The sequence below is a fragment of the Cucurbita pepo genome, chromosome LG13, assembly GCF_002806865.2.
Source record: "Cucurbita pepo subsp. pepo cultivar mu-cu-16 chromosome LG13, ASM280686v2, whole genome shotgun sequence".
Classification (NCBI taxonomy): Eukaryota; Viridiplantae; Streptophyta; class Magnoliopsida; order Cucurbitales; family Cucurbitaceae; genus Cucurbita; species Cucurbita pepo.
This window is the reverse complement of record NC_036650.1, coordinates 6,282,617-6,304,946: the sequence shown is the minus strand read 5'-3', so window position 1 is coordinate 6,304,946 and position 22,330 is coordinate 6,282,617. Positions and strand designations below refer to the sequence as shown.

The window sequence follows — 22,330 nt, the reverse complement described above, 5'->3', positions numbered from 1 at the left end:
CGTTACTAGGCGGCCCTTGTAACTTGGTTGGGGAGGAGAACAAATCAACCTTCCCTTAGCAGACGCGTTTTAAAGTCTTGAGGGGAAGCGCGAAAGGGAAAGCCCAAAGATGACAAAGGTTTGTCCAGTATGTTTTGTTTTTCACTCACATGCATTTTAAGTTTTCTTTTTAAGAAGTTCATAACATAGAATTGCTTCAAACAAAACACACTTAACTGTAAAAATTTTAAGGTTGAGCACCAAAGAAAAAACTGGAGTTTATTAGTATAGACAATGACTTTCAATTCTTTTAAAATTTTATTAGTTATCATAGCATAATTTGCTGTCGTCCTTTTAAAGGGCCTATTTTTGGCATGTCCACATCACTTCTCTCTCTAAAATGACACATTCTACTTTAGGAGGGAGGAAGTGACTAAAGTTTTATGGTTGTTTTAGGTCAATGGCACATTTGGGTAATCATGGGTAATAATATACCAATTGTCCTTAGCCATATCATTAGGCAATAAAAAGTCAACCTTTTTAATTTTCAAGTTCCAGAGGACATGATTCAGTACATAAAAATTAATTATTATCTCAAAAGTTACGGTCTTATTTTTTTAATTTGAAATATTTTTTTTAACAAATATTGAATATAAAATAGAGAATTATAAAAATGTGAGTTTTATACTTTAATTTTAGTGTCACGGCATTAATTATTATTCATAAAAGTATACTAAGAAACTAAATACCACAAATTAAAATATAAATATGTTATTGATTATATAAATAGTTACACTCATTAATGTGGCCCAATTTGGCCCAAACTCAAAAGGCCCAGTGTTCGGCCCAAAACTTCATGAGTCCAGCCCAGCCCAACACGGTGGGAATTAGCTTTAATAATTGATTGCAGTTTTGGGAAGTTGGGTGGTTGTCCGTCCGCCGCGTGGCAAGACTTGCGACTATAAGTCAAGAAAATGAAATTACCTCCGATTACTTCCGTTTCCGGCGAGAGTAGAGTGACAATCCCATACACTTCCAGTCGTGGAAATGAGGCTCTCCGCCACTCTCCGCCTCTCTCCGCCTTCCCATTCTTGTGTTTTTGAGTTTCCCATTCTTGTCTCTCACTCCGATTCATTTCTCGCCGGGAATAGAGCCGCCAACGATCGTAATCACTTCCACTACCCTCCTCCTCTTCCGTTTTCTTCTGTATCCTTATACATTGTAGAGCAAGTAGTCAAACTCGCCTCTAAATGCATCCCTATAACCTAATCCATTATGAAGAACTTCTCCGGCGGAGCCTTCACATTCGACGCTGCCGTCAAAACCTTCCAATCCAGAGAGATTCTCCGGTTTTACAGCGGCATTTCGGTAGTCACTGTCGGAGTTTGGTAAGTCGATTTTGTTGAAATTTGATTACTCTTCTCTGTTTGTTCCTCCTACTGCTAGGTCTATGGGAAATATCATCTCCTCTGCTTTAATTACTCAGAGAATGCAGGTTGGGCCTAAAGGGATGTTGGGGGGTTTTGATTCTAGGGTTTGATGGGCTTTTTTTTTTTTTTTTTTTTTTTTTTTTTTTTTTTTTTTTTTTTTTTTTTTTTTTTTTTTTTTTTTTTTTTTTTTNTGAAGAAATCTGAAAAATAAAGCGTATTGAAAATTTTGAAAAGTTTTTAGGATAAATATACACGAATGGTGTTGTTGAAGAATGTATTACAAAATCTGACTGCCATAGATTTCCTGCGCTCTCTACCTCACGCACCGCCGAACGCCCAAAACAGAGGAAGCACAGTGGCGGAGTTGTGTGGATTTCCATCGTCTTCAATTCGAAGCCGAAATCTCCTGTTCTTCCATTTTAGTATGTCGACTTTAACGATCCTCCTTTTCTTCTTGATTCCCTCCAACTTTTTCCGTCTTTCTCTTTGTTTCTTGCCTGATCAAAACGTCACCCTCTCCGGTGATGCGCATTTCAGAAACAATGCCATGCTTCTCACCCAAGAAACCAATTGCCTTCCCTTTTCTTCTTCTAACTCCCCTGCCTCCTCTGCCTCTGTCTCTTCTGGCGTTGGCGCCGCCTTCTACAACAACCCGATTCGCTTTCTTGATTTCTCCACCAATTCCACCGCTTCTTTCTCCACTAAATTCTTCCTCACCGTCGTTCCCACCCCACTTTGCCCTTCCGCCGATGGAATCGCTTTCCTCATCACCTCCGATTCCGAATCTTTCAGCCGCTCTAATGGGTATATGGGCCTTCCCGATCCCCCGCTAAATTCCCACCATTCTTTCATCGCTGTCGAATTCGACACCAGTTTCAACGCTGATCTTGGAGACATCAATGACAACCATCTTGGCTTTGATGTCAACTCTGCGACCTCTTTGTCCTCTGTGGATTTTGGGTCCAGAGGCATTTTCCTCAAAAATGGGAGAAAGATTACCGCATGGATTGAGTACAAGGAAGACTCGAAAAAGATCCATGTCTGGGTTGGCTATTCGCAGACAAAGCCTGAAAATCCTCTTCTTGTTGTGGAGGTTGACCTTTCCAAGCAATTTAAGGAGTTCATGTATGTGGGGTTCTCTGCTTCTAACGGACGGGGCTCTGCTCTTTACATTGTTGATCAATGGCAATTTAGAACTTTTGGGTTGGTACCTTCTTTGAGTTCTGTTGATACCATTACTGAAGGAGACTGTTTCTTGTGCTCAACGGAGGATTCGAGTGCGCATAGCAATCGTTCTGTCAACGCTCGTGAACGGAGGAAGATGATTGGAGAGATAACCCTTGGTTTAGGAGGTTTAATTGCATTTCTTTGCTCTATTATTGTCATTGTTGGTTTGATTAGTTTTATCTTGATGGATAAATTGAGGGGTAGAATGTGCATATGCATAGCAACTCCCGAAACCAGTCAAGTTGAAACGAACAGAGTTCCATTGAGATTATCCCTTGGGGAGGTAAAGTTGGCTACAATGGACTTTAATGAGGATAGAATTGTTGGGAGAGGTGGTTCTGCAACTGTTTACAAAGGATGTCTTCCAGCCGGTGAAGAAGTGGCTGTTAAACGATTCGCACCAGACATGGCGAACAATCGTATGTACAATCCTTTCACCACCGAGTTTGCAACAATGGCTGGGTGCTTACGACACAAGAATTTGGTTCAGCTTCATGGATGGTGTTGTGAGGCAAATGAGTTGGTTCTTGTTTACGAGTTCTTGGCCAATGGTAGCCTCGGCGAACTTCTTCATAAGCGCTCACGGAACTCACAGTTTGTTCTTCCTTGGAAGAAAAGGGTTTCCATAGTTCTTGGGATTGCTTCTGCATTGACATATCTCCATGAAGAGTATGAGAGACAGATTATCCATAGAGATGTCAAGACCTGCAACATTATGATTGATGCAGATTTCAATGGTAAACTCGGGGATTTTGGTCTTGCAGAAGTGTATGCACGCAATTCACTCAGAAGGGAAGCAACTATACCCGCTGGAACAATGGGATATCTCGCACCTGAATACGTTTATTCTGGAGTTCCCACTGTCGAAACCGATATTTACAGCTTTGGAGTCGTGTTGCTCGAAGTAGCCTCGGGAAGGAGGGCTGTAAACGAAGAGGGGACCGTGCTGGTCGATTGGATTTGGAATGTATGGGAAATGGGGACACTAACTGAAGCATCTGATTCAAAGTTGATGGGAAAGTACAATGTAGTAGAAATGGAGAGAATGCTAATGGTGGGACTGTTTTGTGTACACCCAAATTATGTAAAGCGGCCAACTGTGAGAGAAGCTGCAAAGATCCTTAAAGGGAAAGCACCACTTCCTGTACTGCCACCAAGGAAGCCAAGGGTCCGCATCAAGTCTGTTGTTCCTGATGATTCTGAGGATAGCATAGATAGTCCTCCTGACGATAATCCCAGCCTCGACGAGTGGATGACCCCCAAGAGTCAATTTTATAGCTGAACCGTAACACGCAATACACGGTGCCATGGAGATTACAAAGACATCAAATATTAGAAATGACCTGAAAATACTCGAAACTAGAGGTTTCCTCCGGGTGTGTTTTTGTTAGTTTACATGAATAAGAACATAATTGCTGTATGCCCCAAAACTGAATTTATTCATGAAATATTCAAGCACCATATATTTCTTGCGTATCTTGTGTTTGTTTACTTTAAAATTTTGGTTGAGATGCATATAACAGCGTCACGAACACGTCCTAATGACTTAACTCGTAGTCGAATAGATATTAAATTTCGAATCAAGTTGTTCTTGGGAAGTCATGGGTGTGTTCCAAGTCAACCATTATAAGTGCAATTTGCAGACACCTTTGTTCTTTCACCATTTTTTTGGGCTTTGAAGATATTAACCACTCCCACCTGAAAGAAAGCTTGCAAGAAAAGGGTGGGCCAACTCTCATTCTATCATTATGCTTAACTTTGTAGACTTTGCATCATAATTAAATATTACAAATGTCGCTGTCTTTTCCTACCCCAATGTCTATCTATTTCTAGAATAAAACTTATAAGGGTATAAGAGTAGTGAGATTCGGATAATTATGTTGATCGAATATTTCAAGATAAGAAAACTTGTTTGAAATTCGAAGATCGATTGTGTCAAACTTGAATGATTCTAAACCTAAGAACACTTAGTCCTAATGAAAAGAAATCACTCCCGTTAGCCCTTATGATAAGAAATCACTCCCAAAGAAAATGAAACTTAGGTTATATTTTTAATCAAATATCTCAAGAAAGAACGCTTACAAACACTTACGGTTGGATGATGAAAATGTCTCACATCGACTAATTTAGGGAATGATCCTGAGTTTATATTCAAAAAATACTCTCGTGGCATGAGGCCTTTTGGGAACTCCAAAAGCAAAGTCATAAGAGCTTATGCTCAAAGTGGACAACATTTTGAACTATGTTGTGAAGAGTCGTGTTCGTCTAACACTTACAACATTTTGAACTATGTTCATATTGGTGGTACGAATCTAGTTAATTATAAATTAAGATAATGTATATGTGTATTTTTAAATTTTAATTTTGGAGGGTTGTTCCATATATATACATGTGTATATGCTTAGGTCATACATATGTCATCTCAATACCATAGAAAATTATTAATTTATTTGTATAGTTGATGTTTAGATATATTTTTAAAATATTGGGGGATAAATTAAAATGTTTTTAATGGCATAAACAAAGATGCCATTCTTTTGACTTTCTTTTAATTATTTAGCCCTCTTTTTCCTACAATTTTTTTTTTTAATATAAAAATAATCTTTTTAGGAAATTCATTTTTTTAAAACTAGCCATGTTGTTTATTTAATAAGAATAAAACTATAATATAAAAACCAATAATAAAAATATTAAAAATATCAAAATATAAATCAATATAAATGAACGATAACGACATTCTATTCATATTTAATAATAATTATATTCAAATTAACGGGTAATTTTAAAATTTTAAAATTAAATAAATATGAAATTTAACAGAGATAAAATTGTTACAATAGAGAGAGTATTCTTTATTTGTAAACCCATGATCATTCCCTAAAGTAGAGAATGTGGTTCTTTTTTTATTGCGTCTCTCCTTAATCGAGCCTCGATTCTTTGGGAGTCTTTTGTTCGATATTTGAGAATTTACCAATCTATTGGCACGACTAAATTTAAGGCATGACTCTAATACCATGTTAGACGAACACGACCCTCCACAATGGTATGATATTGTTCACTTTGAGCATAAGCTCTCGTGACTTTGCTTTGGACTTTCTCAAAGGGTCTCGTACCAATAGAGAGAGTATTCTTTGTTTATAAAGCCACGATCATTCTGTAAATTAGCGGGTAAGTAAACGGAGTAAAAAGGTAAAACGGGTAAATCTTGATCTCTAACAGTTTGTAGATATATTAAACGAATACAAGAAATTTCACAGCAGTAAAAAGTAATAATAATAATAAGAAGAAATCGAGGAGGGATGGAATTAATTGGGGTCGGGAAAGTCGGGCCGGTAGTAAAGCGGAGGCAGAGGGTTCTTGAAAACCGGCGGAAGTGGATAAACCAAACCGGAGTAATCAAAACCGGAATACGTTGTTAATGGAGGAATTCCGGGAGAGGGCCGTGGTTTTACAATTACAAGAGGGTCTTCCCAGCCCTCGTAATCATAAACGCTCAGTTCTTCCGTCGACGGCGATAAACCATTCCGGCCATCGGAAAAAGTGGAAGAAGAAGTAGAAGTGGAAGTGGGAGTAGAAGGGTGGTCGGAATCGGAGTCGGAGCGGCTGCTACTGCTGCCAGGGAATTGAACCATGTGCCTGAACTCTGAGGCGTCTTCTTCTACTTCAATGATTTTCTTCGACTTCCTCATTTTCGCCGGCGCTTGGGCTTTCGCGGCCCTCGGCGGCGCCGGCGGCTTCTTCATCTTTCGCTTTCTGGTGGCCGTAGAATCCATTCTCTCATTTCTTTCACAATTTGGCGGATTTCTTGCACATATATATATAAATAAATTTCAATTTTTTGGTTATTAATATTGTTAATTAATTAAAAATACTTTTAAAAATGTGGTTTAAATGGTAGAATTAATAGACCCAAAATGAATTTTAATTTTTAATTTTTAATTTGTAATATGGTTGGAAATTAAACTCAAAATTTAGAGATAAAAATATAATATATATTTATTATTAGATTATAAATTTGATTTTTTTTAATTTTACTGTAATTTAATTGATTAAGATAATTATTACTTCGGAAAAAATGAAATAATATTTAAAATTTAAAACTTATTCACTGACTTTTGCTAATATCGAAAAATTCATTTTCAAATTAATTTGTTTTCATTGATTATAAAAACTTAATTAAAATTATGATAAAATTTGAGAAAATATTCGATAAAATAGATGTTAGGTTATTTTTTTCACGAAGGTTTCGTTTTATAAGGTAAAAGACATCGAACTACTCCCACTTACAATCATACAAAAATGGGGAAAAGTCTCTCATTGTATCATTATGCTTAAACTTTATAGATTTTTTCTACATAAATAACGATAAAATTAAATACAATTAATTATGCAAACAAAATCAATGTAAATCAGGGAAGTTTTGGAAGAAATCTAGCGATGACGAGAATCGATTCGGAGCTATGGGGCTAAGATCCCGAAAAAAGTGGGTAAGAGGGCTGAGCTCAGCTGACTGCGGCGGTGTCGGAGTGAAAATATTTGTCGGAATCGGCGGCAGCAACCCTGGTGTTGGCGATAATATTCCGTGACCTACCCTTTCTGCTCCTTGATGATTGGTACTCATAATCATCGTTGTATTGGGTGAATGGTGAGAGTCATGGGAGGAGGGTTTGTGGCCAGTGAGACGCTGGACCAAGTCCTTGAATTGAGTAGGGTCGGTGTGGATGACCTTGGGGGAGACGGTGTAGATGATGACGGGCCGGTGCGGCGGCTTGCCGATCTTGTGGGAGTCTTTGGTGATCTTGAGGGCGGCCGGACGGGGACCTTGGAGTTGAACCTCTTTTCTTTCAGCCATGGCATTAGGTGTTAGAAGAACAAAGAGAAGAAGACATGGAGAGTTGAAAGGTTTATATAAAGATAAGTTAGAGTATTTAATATTAATATCAATATTTAAGGGTTTCTTGGTGGTTTAGAAGTTTGAATTTGTCTTTAAAAAAAAAAAAAAAAAAAAAAAAAAAAAAAAAAAANTACATATGTCATCTCAATACCATAGAAAATTATTAATTTATTTGTATAGTTGATGTTTAGATATATTTTTAAAATATTGGGGGATAAATTAAAATGTTTTTAATGGCATAAACAAAGATGCCATTCTTTTGACTTTCTTTTAATTATTTAGCCCTCTTTTTCCTACAATTTTTTTTTTTAATATAAAAATAATCTTTTTAGGAAATTCATTTTTTTAAAACTAGCCATGTTGTTTATTTAATAAGAATAAAACTATAATATAAAAACCAATAATAAAAATATTAAAAATATCAAAATATAAATCAATATAAATGAACGATAACGACATTCTATTCATATTTAATAATAATTATATTCAAATTAACGGGTAATTTTAAAATTTTAAAATTAAATAAATATGAAATTTAACAGAGATAAAATTGTTACAATAGAGAGAGTATTCTTTATTTGTAAACCCATGATCATTCCCTAAAGTAGAGAATGTGGTTCTTTTTTTATTGCGTCTCTCCTTAATCGAGCCTCGATTCTTTGGGAGTCTTTTGTTCGATATTTGAGAATTTACCAATCTATTGGCACGACTAAATTTAAGGCATGACTCTAATACCATGTTAGACGAACACGACCCTCCACAATGGTATGATATTGTTCACTTTGAGCATAAGCTCTCGTGACTTTGCTTTGGACTTTCTCAAAGGGTCTCGTACCAATAGAGAGAGTATTCTTTGTTTATAAAGCCACGATCATTCTGTAAATTAGCGGGTAAGTAAACGGAGTAAAAAGGTAAAACGGGTAAATCTTGATCTCTAACAGTTTGTAGATATATTAAACGAATACAAGAAATTTCACAGCAGTAAAAAGTAATAATAATAATAAGAAGAAATCGAGGAGGGATGGAATTAATTGGGGTCGGGAAAGTCGGGCCGGTAGTAAAGCGGAGGCAGAGGGTTCTTGAAAACCGGCGGAAGTGGATAAACCAAACCGGAGTAATCAAAACCGGAATACGTTGTTAATGGAGGAATTCCGGGAGAGGGCCGTGGTTTTACAATTACAAGAGGGTCTTCCCAGCCCTCGTAATCATAAACGCTCAGTTCTTCCGTCGACGGCGATAAACCATTCCGGCCATCGGAAAAAGTGGAAGAAGAAGTAGAAGTGGAAGTGGGAGTAGAAGGGTGGTCGGAATCGGAGTCGGAGCGGCTGCTACTGCTGCCAGGGAATTGAACCATGTGCCTGAACTCTGAGGCGTCTTCTTCTACTTCAATGATTTTCTTCGACTTCCTCATTTTCGCCGGCGCTTGGGCTTTCGCGGCCCTCGGCGGCGCCGGCGGCTTCTTCATCTTTCGCTTTCTGGTGGCCGTAGAATCCATTCTCTCATTTCTTTCACAATTTGGCGGATTTCTTGCACATATATATATAAATAAATTTCAATTTTTTGGTTATTAATATTGTTAATTAATTAAAAATACTTTTAAAAATGTGGTTTAAATGGTAGAATTAATAGACCCAAAATGAATTTTAATTTTTAATTTTTAATTTGTAATATGGTTGGAAATTAAACTCAAAATTTAGAGATAAAAATATAATATATATTTATTATTAGATTATAAATTTGATTTTTTTTAATTTTACTGTAATTTAATTGATTAAGATAATTATTACTTCGGAAAAAATGAAATAATATTTAAAATTTAAAACTTATTCACTGACTTTTGCTAATATCGAAAAATTCATTTTCAAATTAATTTGTTTTCATTGATTATAAAAACTTAATTAAAATTATGATAAAATTTGAGAAAATATTCGATAAAATAGATGTTAGGTTATTTTTTTCACGAAGGTTTCGTTTTATAAGGTAAAAGACATCGAACTACTCCCACTTACAATCATACAAAAATGGGGAAAAGTCTCTCATTGTATCATTATGCTTAAACTTTATAGATTTTTTCTACATAAATAACGATAAAATTAAATACAATTAATTATGCAAACAAAATCAATGTAAATCAGGGAAGTTTTGGAAGAAATCTAGCGATGACGAGAATCGATTCGGAGCTATGGGGCTAAGATCCCGAAAAAAGTGGGTAAGAGGGCTGAGCTCAGCTGACTGCGGCGGTGTCGGAGTGAAAATATTTGTCGGAATCGGCGGCAGCAACCCTGGTGTTGGCGATAATATTCCGTGACCTACCCTTTCTGCTCCTTGATGATTGGTACTCATAATCATCGTTGTATTGGGTGAATGGTGAGAGTCATGGGAGGAGGGTTTGTGGCCAGTGAGACGCTGGACCAAGTCCTTGAATTGAGTAGGGTCGGTGTGGATGACCTTGGGGGAGACGGTGTAGATGATGACGGGCCGGTGCGGCGGCTTGCCGATCTTGTGGGAGTCTTTGGTGATCTTGAGGGCGGCCGGACGGGGACCTTGGAGTTGAACCTCTTTTCTTTCAGCCATGGCATTAGGTGTTAGAAGAACAAAGAGAAGAAGACATGGAGAGTTGAAAGGTTTATATAAAGATAAGTTANATTTTTCATGGTTGAAACCGTCAAACCCTAAGTCTATAACGATACCATTATTGTGTCTTTTCCACGTCGGATAATATTATGCTGACTTGGTATAGCTATTATATGGAATGTTCGTATATATTGCCCTTTGGAATGGTACGTTAATAAGTTGTTGTCTCGAATGGTGTGACGGGTTTGCTGCATTTTTACGTGTCGGTTTGAATATTTAGACAAATTAGTCTTTCAAATGGTTTCAACGAAGACTTATTCTCGTTATTTGACATGATCATATGCACCTTGTTGGTGTAGATAGTTAATTTTCAATTATTTTAAGTCTTTGTTACTCATTTTATTCTCGTGATTAGTCTTATCTGGATGTGATCTTGATTTATTCATGTATAAATCTATTAATTTTAGTTTCACACGGTTCAAGTCTTGCCACGAAGCAAGCTCTCCTGAATACGACGGGTTAGGAAGTGGCACGGACTCAGCACGGACCCTTTTATTATTGGGCTGAATTATTCTTTGTTTTCTCAATGTCTTAATGGGTCAAGGGGCTAATTTTTCACTTTGGGCCAATCTTCTTAAGTGGGCTTTGGGCTAATCTTCTTAAGTGGGCTTTGGGCTAATCTTCTTAAGTGGGCTTTGGGCTAATCTTCTTAAGTGGGCTTTGGGCCTATGATGTTTAGTTTAAACTCGTACAAATACTTTTAAAGTTTTGACTCTATTGAGTCTTATTTATTTTTATATATATATTTTTTTAGTACAACAACCGTATCAACTATTGTTGAGTTATACAAATGTCGACGAGTTTCATCGTACAACATATATAGAGAAAAGTTGAAGAGATTGTAAATTTAGTTATAGCCTCCCCTTCCTGTCGGCTTGTAGCCATTGTAGCCACTTCTATCATTAGGTTCATTGCTGTTATATCCGCTTCTACCATTAGGTTCATTGCTGTTGTATCCACTTCTACTGTTGGGTTCATAGCTGTTATATCCGCTTCTACCATTAGGTTCATTGCTGTTATATCCACTTCTACCATTGGGTTCATAGCTGTTATATCCGCTTCTACCATTGGGTTCATTGCTGTTATATCCGCTTCTACCATTCGGTTCATTGTTGTTATATCCACTTCTACCATTGGGTTCTTTGCTGTTATATCCGATTCTACCATTGGGTTCTTTGTTGTTATATCCGCTTCTACCATTCGATTCATTGCTGTTATATCCACTTCTACCATTGGGTTCGTTGTTGTTATATCCACTTCTACCATTGGCTTCATATTTATCTTCAAGAACTTTTCGTCCTGAAATTAGGAATCAAACAAATCTAGAAATTCAATCCGTTAATTTATATTTATTAATAAAATATAAAATTAAAAAATTAAAAAATTATTAAATACAAACATCAATAGACTAAATCTATAATTTAACAAAAAATAATAATAATAATAATACAACAGTCGTATGACATGACTTTATTCGTAGAAATAAGTAATCAGACCATCAACTTTTTAAATGGTAAGATACGTTCCGATTAGCTAACATACTAAGACTCAGTTAAAGTATTAAAAATTTTAGTGAGTAAATAAGGGTTACCAAGTGCAAATTCTTGTGGTACAATCGACTCGTAGGACAGAGCAGCGACGACGTTGCCGGCGGATATGAGGAGGAAGACGGCGAGGAAAGCAGCCATGGGCATGACTCCGGCAGCCTTAGAGCTAGCCATTTTCAGACAAAAAGAGGGTTTAATTTGTGGGGCTAAAAAGTGTTGGGTTAAAACAAGGGTAAGATTTTATACAAATTTTGGTGGGTATTTATAGTGGAAGAAGGGTTATAAGTAAGGGTATATTAGGTAATTGCCAAGGTGAAAACTTGAAATCAACCACAACGCCGGTCCACATTGCTCGTTGAAGAGGCACCCAAATTCAACCCTAAGGGATAAGTATACGTAAATTTCTACCTTATGATATCGACTTTAGTGTACGATTACACGAACCGAGGATTAAAATATCGACGTTTTCTTCTCATTTTACCTAACCTATTTTCTAAATTTATTTAAATTAAAATTGTCGTCTCTCGACTATATTATTCTCAAACATTTTAAACAAAATATTCAATAAAACGACCTTGAAAAATAAATTCAACGTTATGATTTAATTAAATGCACATTAAACACGAGAAATATATGCGGATGGAGAATTTCAACCGTAGAAGCTATATATATATATTAGCTCCAAAATATTAATATAATTCAATATTTATTTTATAAATTCACATTTATATTCCATGAAAATGATGCAAAACCCACCACGTGATTTCTAATCCTTTCATCCATTACTCCATTCCTACGGATCTCTCCAACCCATTCATACCACGTATCTTATTTATTTATTTATTTAATACCTATATTTTAAAAATACATTTTAAATTTTTTTTATTAATATCTTTTTAATTTAATTTAAAAAATATATAATTATAGTCAGTACCATATTTAAAAAAATACTCATAAATAGCATTAACCCTAGTAATCTTTTTTATTTAATTTTTTTTTAAAAAAGTTCTTAACATCAATATATGAATAAATATCATCTTTCTATCTCTCTCACGATAATCTCCTTCAATTTTAAGGATACTCAATAATAAAAAGAAAAAATTAATTTTTTTAAAAGTTTAATATTATTTTTTAAAAAATGTGTTACTAATGATTTTGTTCACATCGAACGGTTTTGAGTTTATATATATATTAGTTAAATAGAACTTCTATCCTTTTTTTAAAAATTTAAAATATTATTGAATGTTTTGAAAATTAAAAATTATTTTAAAAATAAAGTGCAAAGTGAACGGAATTCACCACGTGTCACCTCCTCAACAATTATGAAGGGAGATTCCATTAGTATATTTCATTTACTTTAATATTTACATAATCGAGGATTAATCTATAATAAATTTGGAAGTCAACCATAATAACAGCATAATTAAACGAGAGGGGGAGAGAAACCGCAATCTAGGATTATTAAACAACGTAATTAAGGAAGTAAGTAAAGCTATAATAATAATTAAATAATATTCATTTAATTTAATTTAATTAATGAAGTTAGTACGAACGAAGATACGCCACGTAATCCGTTTAATCACGTGCATTGCAACATCCTTATTACGCTTGCATCTAATTTATTTAATTAAATAATATATATTCATCATCTTTCTCCTTAAATCCACCACTGCAAGCACGCTGTACCACTCCCATCCCCGCCGACCATCTTCTTCTCCCAATTACCATTCTACCCTTCTATTAAATTTACATTTTAAAAAAAAAATTGATTTCCTAGTTATTATAAATTCAACTCAACTTAATTATATTACAAATAGTTGTCCAATCAAAATTCAATTTAAAAGCTTTTATAATAATACAATTTAAAAGTTGAGATTTGGTGGGCTGGGGATATAAGAGTCATTTCGTACACAGATTCTCAACGACTACCAAGTGAGGTTTGACTAATCAACGTCAATCACTTTCAATTATGTAATGCACCCAATGAAAAGATGCCACGTGGGCTTTGACCCCCACGACCCTTCCGCCTGTTATACAGCTCCAATCTCATGAGCTTTCCTACGTCAAAAATTATTATAAATTAAATTATTTAATATTCCTTAATAATTATTAAATGTACTTTTATAAATAAATAAATAATTAATTAATGTTTTATTTTTTGCATACACACGCTCACACCCTTCCTTGGCCCTAACGACTCTCCAACCGCCCACGTTTCTCTTCACTCTACATAATTCCCTTCCTCTCCTCCATCTTCACATCTCTCCGCTCTCTCTCTCTCTCTCTCTCTCAATGTTCTCTACAGCAATGTCCGACCACCACCAGCTCCCTCCTCCACCTCCGCCGCCGTTCGCCTCCCATCTCGAGCGGAAATGGAAGCCTCATCTCGAAACAGCTCCAAATTGCCCTCGTTGCGCCTCCGCCAATACCAAATTCTGTTATTACAACAACTACAGCCTCTCCCAACCTAGATACTTTTGTAAATCCTGTCGACGCTATTGGACCAAAGGCGGTTCCCTCCGTAACGTCCCTGTCGGCGGTGGCTGTCGTAAGAGTCGTCGTACCAGGTCCTCACGATCCTCAACTGTCTCACGTTCTACCAACCCCAACACTTGTACACAAATCACTGAATCCTCCTCTAATGGACCCGATATCGATCTTGCTGCCGTTTTCGCTAGATATTTGAACACCGCCCCACCAAGTACTGAGGCACACGCGTTGACCAGCTCGCCCGAATCCGTTGACCCTTTAGAGAATTGTGAAATCTTGTTTGAAGGGCTGTCGGATTTGTTAATTGAGGAGGAAAATCAAGCCCAAGAACAAAAACAGGGGATTATGGGAAATTACGAAAATACTCCGTTTGGGTTACACGCGGAATTGGGCGTTGAGGAAGAAGTATGGGCGTCGCAACAAATCCAAGAATTGGACTCTTTTTCTTGCAATTATAATGCGAATCAATTCTGTGAAGTGGGAGATAATTGGAGCTCATTCGACTTTGCAGCCGTAAATAATGTCGAATATTTCTAATTATATCATTACATTTATATACTTATACTTATATATATAAACATGAGATTGGGTACTGTTACATTGGAAACTATATGTTAAAATAAAATTTAGTGTACGTGGAGTGGAGAGGCATATTGGTGATTATAGCACTGACTTCATGAAATATAATTTTTCGTTCTTGTGTTATATTATGTATTATTTAGTTGAATAATTGTTGACTACCTGAGATTGTCTCTTGGCTCGTGTCGTTAAAATTATAACTTTTCTAGAGTGGTATCTCACTGATGGTTCGGGGGCCTTCTTCGCTCTCCACCTAAACTGCGCAGGAAAGACCCAAAGCCAATCCCGGATAACAGTGAAGTCTTTCACCGAGCCTCGTTTTGATACAGTGCCCAGATCGTTATGTCTTTCGTGTGGATAAACGCAATTACAAAGTTTAACAACACTATTTTCATTTAAAATACATGATCCAAATCGCGAATGGGACCGAGGAGAAGGTTGAGAAAGTCAACAATGTGATGTCAACAAATCACATGGCTTGAAAAAAGGATCATGAATCTGCGGGTTGTGTGAATTAATGGCAAGGGATATTTGGTTACGTTTCCTCTATACTTATTATTTTTGTGGTTCCTATCAATTTCTCACCAATTTTGGGCACCTTGGTTCAATGTCATTGGACCTACATCTTTTGGGCATGCCATCTTTTATCGAGTTTCAGCTCTGTCAAGAGATCACTCTTTTAATACAGTCGATTCTATTTGAGATTTTTCGAAAGAAGTCTCGGAACTGAACTAATTAATTAGTGGAGATAAATATGAAGGAAAACATAATTCTTTCGGCTGCTCTATGCACGGTGATTGTCCTTTTGTTTGTTCCAATTTTTGTAATGAGCTTTAGATTTAATTCCATTCTACATATGCACGTTGCATTAGAATAGCTGATCTTTCACTTTCGTTTTGAGTTTTCAATTCATGTCTAGCTAGCTCCATCAGAGTTCTCTTTTGCATCACTGGTAAGATATAGGCTGTAGCTGTTAGGATCGCTTCAATGAACACAAAGAAACAGGAGAGAGAAAATACAAGAAGAATTCTAACTACAAAATTTGTATTGATGAGTATGTATAAGAGAGAATACAGAGAATAGAGGTACATTTTCAAAGCTACACCCCATATATATGGTTTAGTTTACTATATATAACTTTACCAAATTTAACCATCTACGATATACAGTTATTTACCCTCTCGTTCATTATCATGGCTGGTACTTGACATTGACTTAGATTTATCAAATTAGTCAAAAAAAAAAAAAAAAAAAAAAAAAAANAGTTTTATTTATTTAATAATTGTGGATTGTGATTGAAATACTGATTTTATTAAGTATATTTTATTTATTGAGAACCAATTAAATATAAGCTAATAAAGAATATTAATTTAAATTTAATATGACACTATGAGGTGTGAATTTGGTCCCGGTTTGAAAAAGGACAGTTTTGGTCGTAAATGACGTGGCAGCTTTTTTTATTAATTTTATATTGAATTTTGGTCTACGTGTCAAATAGGGAGATAATTTGGATATAAATGGTAATAAATATATAATAATTTTCAATTTGGGCCTCCATGTTAGCTCTACGGCCCAATTCCTCCAAAAACAATTCAAATCATGAAGCCCAACAACTATTAAGGCCCAAGCCCAATTGTATGACGGTCATTTTTAAGCCCAACTTAGAAACAATGGCTTAAATAAATAAATAAATAAATAAATAAAATAGAGTCAAGGGTATTCCTTTTTTTAATATTTAAATAAGAGGTATTAGGAATTAAATATATATAAAAGAAAGTTTAAAATATTAATTCATGAAGCATGCCTTTTGGGTTTGTTTTAAATTAATATTTTCCTAGATCCATATAATTATTGTATTTATAATGTTGAAAAAAATGCTTATAAACCATATGACATATCACTTTCATTTCACAAATCTAACATCAATTTCAAAACATTATTATAAATGGTTAAATTAAAAGCTTTTTATCGGTAGACGAGACTCGTACAACAATTTAAAAAATTTAAACTTTTAACTTATTGGTCGAAAGTACCAACTTAGCTGTATCATCTTCAAACCTATACTTATGTCTAATTCTTAGGACTTGATCTCGAGATACCCAACGCTATATACAAAGTACGTCTCAGTTGAGTTATGCTCAGAGTGAAAAAGTGGTTTAGGTTGTTACAAATGGTTGACTCTCTCTCATATAACGATTATAGATAACCAGCCAAATCAGACAATAGCTAAATTTATACAGAAGAATATTCTAAAAGAACGTGCGAAGTTGAATCTAAACCCATTTAATCTTATAAATTAATTAATGATAATAAACATCGGTCGAGTTAGGAGTGGTTTAGCTGAAACTAAAATATATTTTTGTAAGGTATTGACATTTAATGAATACATTAAATGTCTAATCATCACCTAATTAAAAAAAATAAAAACTTGATTAATTAACATAAATCCTTCGATATATTCTAATAAAATACAAAGTGTCATTAGCTGCATCTGCGTGTATGCTTACGGCATTGCTTAATTTTTTAATTCAAATTCTAAATAGGTTTAACCTTCCTTAATTAAAATACTCCCATATTTCATTTTAAAAATTACATTTATTTACGCCCACAATTATAACATTAACATTTTCAAAATAATAATAATAATTTAATGTTAATTTATTATTTTTTTTTTGTAAGTTGGATTTAGCTCACAGATTACATTAATTTTTTTTTTTTGGCATGGGTCAAGCTCTAGCAATTTATTTTTTATTTTTTTATTTTAGTCCTCCAATTTTTTAATTTACAAAAATAACGTATTTGAGGTATTTAAAGTCATATGAATAGAATTAAAAAAAAAAAAATCAATATTATAAATATTTAACATATAATTGAATGTGAAATGTTCTGTTAATTATATACATAATTCCATATGAATCTGACACTTTTTTTTGGTAGACACGTTTTAAAACTGTAAGGCTGACGACGATACGTAACGGACCAAAGCAGACAATATCTGCTAACGGTGGGCTTGAGCGGTTACAAATGATATCAGAGCTAGACACCAAGCGGTGTATCAGCATGGACACTGGACTCCGAGCGGGTGGATTGTGAGATTCCACGGAGGGGAGAACAAAACATTTCTTATAAGAGTGTGAAAACCTCTCTCTAGAGACCCTTCTAAAATTAAAGTTATTGATATTTTCGGGGATGGTTATAATATTTTGGTGATATTTTGATATCATATTATTGGATTTATGGGAACAATGATAGATATATCCATGGGAGGCATAGCCATGGCAGCATCACCTTTATCATTCCAAACATTATCAAAATCCACAAACAATAACCTTTTTTCATATCATTTATTGCTTTTTTTTTTTTCTTTCCCAAAAAGTACAAATTTATTTAATAATCCGACGTGGGATCTTTCAATCCACCTCCTTCGGGGCCCAACGTCCTAACTGGCACTTGTTTCCTTTACCAATCAATGTGATACTCCTCAAATCCACCCCCTTTGAGATCCAACGTCCCGTTGGTGTCCACCCCCTTCGAGGCTCAGCCACCTCGATGACACATCATTCGATATCTAGCTCTGATACCATTTGTAACGGTCCACCACTAACAGATATTGTCCTCTTTGGGCTTTCCATTTGTGCTTTCCTTCAAAGTTTTTAAAACACGTCTGCTAGAGAGAGGTTTACACACCCTTGTAAAGAGTGTTTCGTTCTCTTTCCCAACCGATGTGGAATCTCACGGTATTTGATGAACCGGAAGCCGAACTGGATGAGATTTATTAATCTTAAAAGTCCTGTTACAGATTCAAACAATTATTTAATCAGGGAGGTTACTGATAATAGAGGTCAAACCTGCAGTCACCATCAACATTTCATAAATTAGAAAGCATTCTTTAATCAAAAGATAAATGAATATATAAAGGGGAACTTTACAGAGAGCTCAGCCCAGAGGTTTAGCCTGTTGGGGAATTTTCTGAAGCAGCAGAGAAGCACAAGAAGAAGAAGGAGAAAGAAAGGTCCCTCCTTTATGAGAAGATTCAGTACAGAAAACCACAAGAAGTGAAGAAACCACAAGAAGCTTAGTTTATATATGAAGAGAAAGAGAGAAGTGGAAAAGGAACCTGAAATGAGGTCTGCAACTGCAGAGCTTTCAGTGTTGGCTCAGTTCAAACCTGTTGATCATGCCGCTTCTGACATACCCACCAAGCCCTTCCTCTCTGTTTGCAATTTGATCCTTCAATTTCTTGGTACCTCTCAATTTCTGCTAGTCTTGAGAACTGTAGACAGACAGGACATGTTTCTGTTAAATGAGATTGGTTTGGTTCTTTTTTGCTGCAGATAAGGTAGGACCGACAATGACTGTTCTAAGACAAGACATTCATCAGAATATTCAGGTATAAACAGCATCAGAAATGGCATAAATCTCTCTCTCTCTCTCTCTCTCTCTCTGTCTATTCCTTATAGTTTCTTTGTCTGAAATGCAGAGGTTGGAGAGCCTATATGAGTCTGATCCTTCCATGTATTCAAATATGGTAGAAATTCTTAAGAAAGAGACAAATGAAGGGAGTACTAGGAAGCTCACCAGCTGTAGCAGAGCGTTTCTGTGGCTGACAAGGTAAGATTCATTCATACACTCATTCATTCACCTGTGAACAAATGAGAAACGAGATAAGATATAACACTGATTATGGAGTTTTACTGTGATTTAGGTCCCTGGATTTTATAGTGTCCTTATTGCAGAAGTTAAAAGAAGAACCTAGGATGAGCATGGAGCAAGCAGTAGAGGAAGCGTATAGCCTCACTCTTAAGCCATGGCATGGATGGATATCATCTGCTGCTTTCAAAGTAATTCTACTTCTTCATCTGCTGCTTTCTGTATTAGATCATGGTAGTTTTGTATAAACAAGAAGAGTACTATGGTTCTTGCAGATAGCTCTGAAACTTGTGCCTGATAGCCAAACCTTTGCTAATCTTCTAATGGCCAAAGACAAAAAAAATGACACCCTTTCGGAGGAAATCGACTCCTTCATTTCCCGGCTCTCGCCTTTTCTAGAAGATATCCATTCTATTCTGGTAAGCTCAAGTATTACTTTCAGTACTGTAAATCAATTCAATGAAAGTTTAGTACTGAGAATGTTTTGTTTCTTCTAGAGACTGTACAGGTTAGATCGCTTGAAGTCTGCATAGAGCGAGACCAAGGGACAAAAGAAGAACAATTTCACAAGTTTTGAGTTCTCTTTGTTTCATTTACATTTTCTTACATGTAAATACACTGTCATACGCGTATCATAGGAAATTTTCCTTGTTTTCCATCCAAACTTGGTGCAGGTATTGTATGCATACACTTATGGTCTTTCTGTTTCATACAGATGTAATAGGTAGGTTTGCCATGTAACTTGTAGAATTACTAGGCCTCGAGTCGAATCTGTAATCTTGAACTGCATAATATATGGTGTTTTCTGTTTAGTCAATGTCTACAAAATCATTACGTAACAGACCAACCCCGCCACTAGTAGGTATTGTTCTCTTTGGGCTTTCTCTTTCGAGTGTCCCTTCAAGGTTTTTAAAACGCGTATGCTAGGAAGAGGGTTCCACACCCTTATAAAGAATGCTCCGTTCTCCTCCCCAACTGATGTGGGATCTCACAATCCACCTCCTTTCGAGACCAGCGTCCTTGTTGGCACACCGCCTCATGTCCACCCCCCTTCGAGGCTTAACCTCCACGCTACACATCATCTGGTGTCTGGCTCTGATACCATTTGTAACAGCCCAAGCCCACCGCTAGGAGATATTGTCCTCTTTGGGCTTTCCTTTTTGGGCTTCCCCTCAAGGTTTTTAAAACGGGTCTTCTAGGGAGAGGTTTCCACACCCTTATAAAAATGTTTCGTTCTATTCTCCTACCGATGTGGAATCTTACATGAACGATGCGGAATGTGGTTACCGAATCCTTGCCCAAAAAGGCAGTTTGTAATCTTTGTTTCTAAGCAAAACTGTATCAAAAACTAAACTAGCATAGAAATTTTGCATTTAATCACTGACTTCAGTACTTCAGTTGGGGAAAAAAGGGGGGAAAACTGACAGTGTCAACAAGAGAATGTGACAAAGAAAAAGGAACATGAAAGAGATAGAGCTTTATTCCAACTAGAAGATAAACATATGGTTACATTTGTATGCTTCATTACTTCATGATATACTTGTAATGCCAGGCAATAGATAAAGAGAAGATGAAATATTGAACCATAACTTAAAACTCTACCCTGTGTTTCTCAAGATAGGGCAGCTCGAAACCGCCTTTTCAACCGAGCCATCCAAGCGAGGACCTTTCATGAGTTTCCCAAGCAATTCCCCTGGGTCAAAAAAGAACTCCACCCCCAAAATTATATCATTCTCATTCACCTGGTTCATCAAAAACTTCAATAAGAACAAGCCAAAAACAGTAACAACATACAAGCTCATTGAAGCTGGATCCTACCTTAAAAATGGCAACTCCAAAGAATTCAATTCTCTCCCCAGTGGGGGCATGGCTTTTAAAAGCTCCCTCCATGTATCCCCAATGCCTAAACTTGAACACAATATCAGGAGGCCCTGAATAAACTTGGATAATCTCGAGAGCAAAACCTCGAGGGAACGTGGCAGTGAAAGCTTGGTGAGAAGATGCAGCAGTCTCCTTTGCAGCATTATAGTACCTATACTCCTCAGGGATGGAGGTCTGAAGGAAGGGATTGTAACCTCCAAGTTTACTAGTTTCTTCAATACTTAAAGGCTTTCTTCCTGAGAAATCATTGTTTTGTTTAGTTTATCATCAATTAGATGAAATAAACTTGTTTAAATCTATTGTTCATACCATTGAGACAGAAAGTAAACTTGTTTAAATCTATTGTTCATACCATTGAGACAGAAAGTAAACTTGTTTAAATCTATTGTTCTGAAATCAGTGCTTGAAATCTTATGGAACATTTCCATCTCAAAATTCTTCACCAGGCTTTGCACTCTCTCTTCAAGTGATCCAACAGGCCATACCTTCCACAGTGAAACATATAAATCAAAAGCTTAAAAGGAATCACACCCTTTCACAATTAAAACCCTAATGGAAACAGATCAAAACAGTTCAATCCAAGAAAACAGAGAAAGAAATTACATTAGTCCGCTCTTCTTCGAAGAGCTTGTTGACAACATCGTAGTTAGGAGGAACCCCAAATCTCCATTTGGTGTTCTTCTCTTCATCTCCAAGCAAAAGCGAACGATACTTCTCATCCACAGAGGCCATTGTGAAATCAAGGATTTGGGGGCGGATTTGGGTTGTGAGTAAGAGGGCAATGGCGGGTTATATAACGACGGAGAACAACGAAAGGGAAGATGGTTGCTTCCAATGGCGGTGTTCGTGAAATCATCACTGACATAATCCATTGCCTCACTGCAACTTTTCCAAGTTTGAAATTTCATTGTTAATTTCAAGTGATGTGTTTTTGTTCTCCTTTTTGGATTCACCAACCAAATGTCTGGCTTTTCGTCCACGACCAATGGAAATTTAAAGAATATACGATTTTTTTTTTA

General features: G+C 36.0%; 7 protein-coding genes across 11 annotated transcripts; 3 read left to right on the top strand and 4 right to left on the bottom strand.

Moving 5' to 3' along the window:
• The first annotated feature begins 928 nt into the window (after window positions 1-928).
• Window positions 929-4,112, top strand: LOC111809425 (L-type lectin-domain containing receptor kinase S.6-like). Its single transcript, XM_023695887.1, has 2 exons — window positions 929-1,367; window positions 1,606-4,112. Exon 2 carries the CDS (start codon window positions 1,666-1,668, stop codon window positions 3,916-3,918), a length of 2,253 nt encoding a protein of 750 aa, XP_023551655.1. The 5' UTR covers window positions 929-1,367; window positions 1,606-1,665; the 3' UTR covers window positions 3,919-4,112.
• Window positions 4,113-7,035: 2,923 nt separating this feature from the next.
• LOC111809295 (protein MKS1-like) lies at window positions 7,036-7,488 on the bottom strand. Its single transcript, XM_023695737.1, has one exon. It carries the CDS (start codon window positions 7,486-7,488, stop codon window positions 7,036-7,038), a length of 453 nt encoding a protein of 150 aa, XP_023551505.1.
• Window positions 7,489-9,651: 2,163 nt separating this feature from the next.
• LOC111809294 (protein MKS1-like) lies at window positions 9,652-10,104 on the bottom strand. The gene has a single exon (XM_023695736.1). It carries the CDS (start codon window positions 10,102-10,104, stop codon window positions 9,652-9,654), a length of 453 nt encoding a protein of 150 aa, XP_023551504.1.
• Window positions 10,105-10,935: 831 nt separating this feature from the next.
• Window positions 10,936-11,921, bottom strand: LOC111809349 (N66 matrix protein-like). The gene is made up of 2 exons (XM_023695793.1): window positions 11,756-11,921; window positions 10,936-11,463 (listed from the first exon to the last, which is right to left on the bottom strand). Exons 1-2 carry the CDS (start codon window positions 11,883-11,885, stop codon window positions 11,012-11,014), a joined length of 582 nt encoding a protein of 193 aa, XP_023551561.1. The 5' UTR covers window positions 11,886-11,921; the 3' UTR covers window positions 10,936-11,011.
• A 2,053-nt stretch (window positions 11,922-13,974) lies between these two features.
• Window positions 13,975-14,869, top strand: LOC111809341 (dof zinc finger protein DOF1.2-like). Its single transcript, XM_023695785.1, has one exon. It carries the CDS (start codon window positions 14,004-14,006, stop codon window positions 14,736-14,738), a length of 735 nt encoding a protein of 244 aa, XP_023551553.1. The 5' UTR covers window positions 13,975-14,003; the 3' UTR covers window positions 14,739-14,869.
• Window positions 14,870-18,035: 3,166 nt separating this feature from the next.
• LOC111809028 (pathogen-related protein-like) lies at window positions 18,036-22,246 on the bottom strand. Of its 4 annotated transcripts, XM_023695343.1 has the most exons (9): window positions 21,915-22,246; window positions 21,664-21,796; window positions 21,249-21,547; window positions 21,033-21,172; window positions 19,533-19,649; window positions 19,359-19,422; window positions 18,898-19,053; window positions 18,710-18,749; window positions 18,036-18,570 (listed from the first exon to the last, which is right to left on the bottom strand). In XM_023695343.1, the coding sequence occupies exons 1-5, from the start codon at window positions 22,041-22,043 to the stop codon at window positions 19,628-19,630; spliced, it is 723 nt and encodes a 240-aa protein (XP_023551111.1). In that variant the 5' UTR covers window positions 22,044-22,246; the 3' UTR covers window positions 18,036-18,570; window positions 18,710-18,749; window positions 18,898-19,053; window positions 19,359-19,422; window positions 19,533-19,627. The 4 variants fall into 4 exon arrangements, with proteins under 4 accessions (XP_023551111.1, XP_023551110.1, XP_023551113.1 ...); XM_023695342.1 differs by lacking the exon at window positions 18,710-18,749; XM_023695345.1 differs by lacking the exon at window positions 19,533-19,649 and having other exon boundaries at window positions 18,710-19,053; window positions 21,915-22,245.
• On the top strand, window positions 18,728-20,242 carry LOC111809029 (glycolipid transfer protein 3-like). Of its 2 annotated transcripts, XM_023695347.1 has the most exons (6): window positions 18,728-19,023; window positions 19,115-19,170; window positions 19,261-19,391; window positions 19,486-19,621; window positions 19,706-19,849; window positions 19,928-20,242. In XM_023695347.1, exons 1-6 carry the CDS (start codon window positions 18,867-18,869, stop codon window positions 19,961-19,963), a joined length of 660 nt encoding a protein of 219 aa, XP_023551115.1. In that variant the 5' UTR covers window positions 18,728-18,866; the 3' UTR covers window positions 19,964-20,242. The 2 variants fall into 2 exon arrangements, with proteins under 2 accessions (XP_023551115.1, XP_023551116.1); XM_023695348.1 differs by lacking the exons at window positions 18,728-19,023; window positions 19,115-19,170 and having other exon boundaries at window positions 19,202-19,391; window positions 19,930-20,242.
• Window positions 22,247-22,330: the final 84 nt, after the last annotated feature.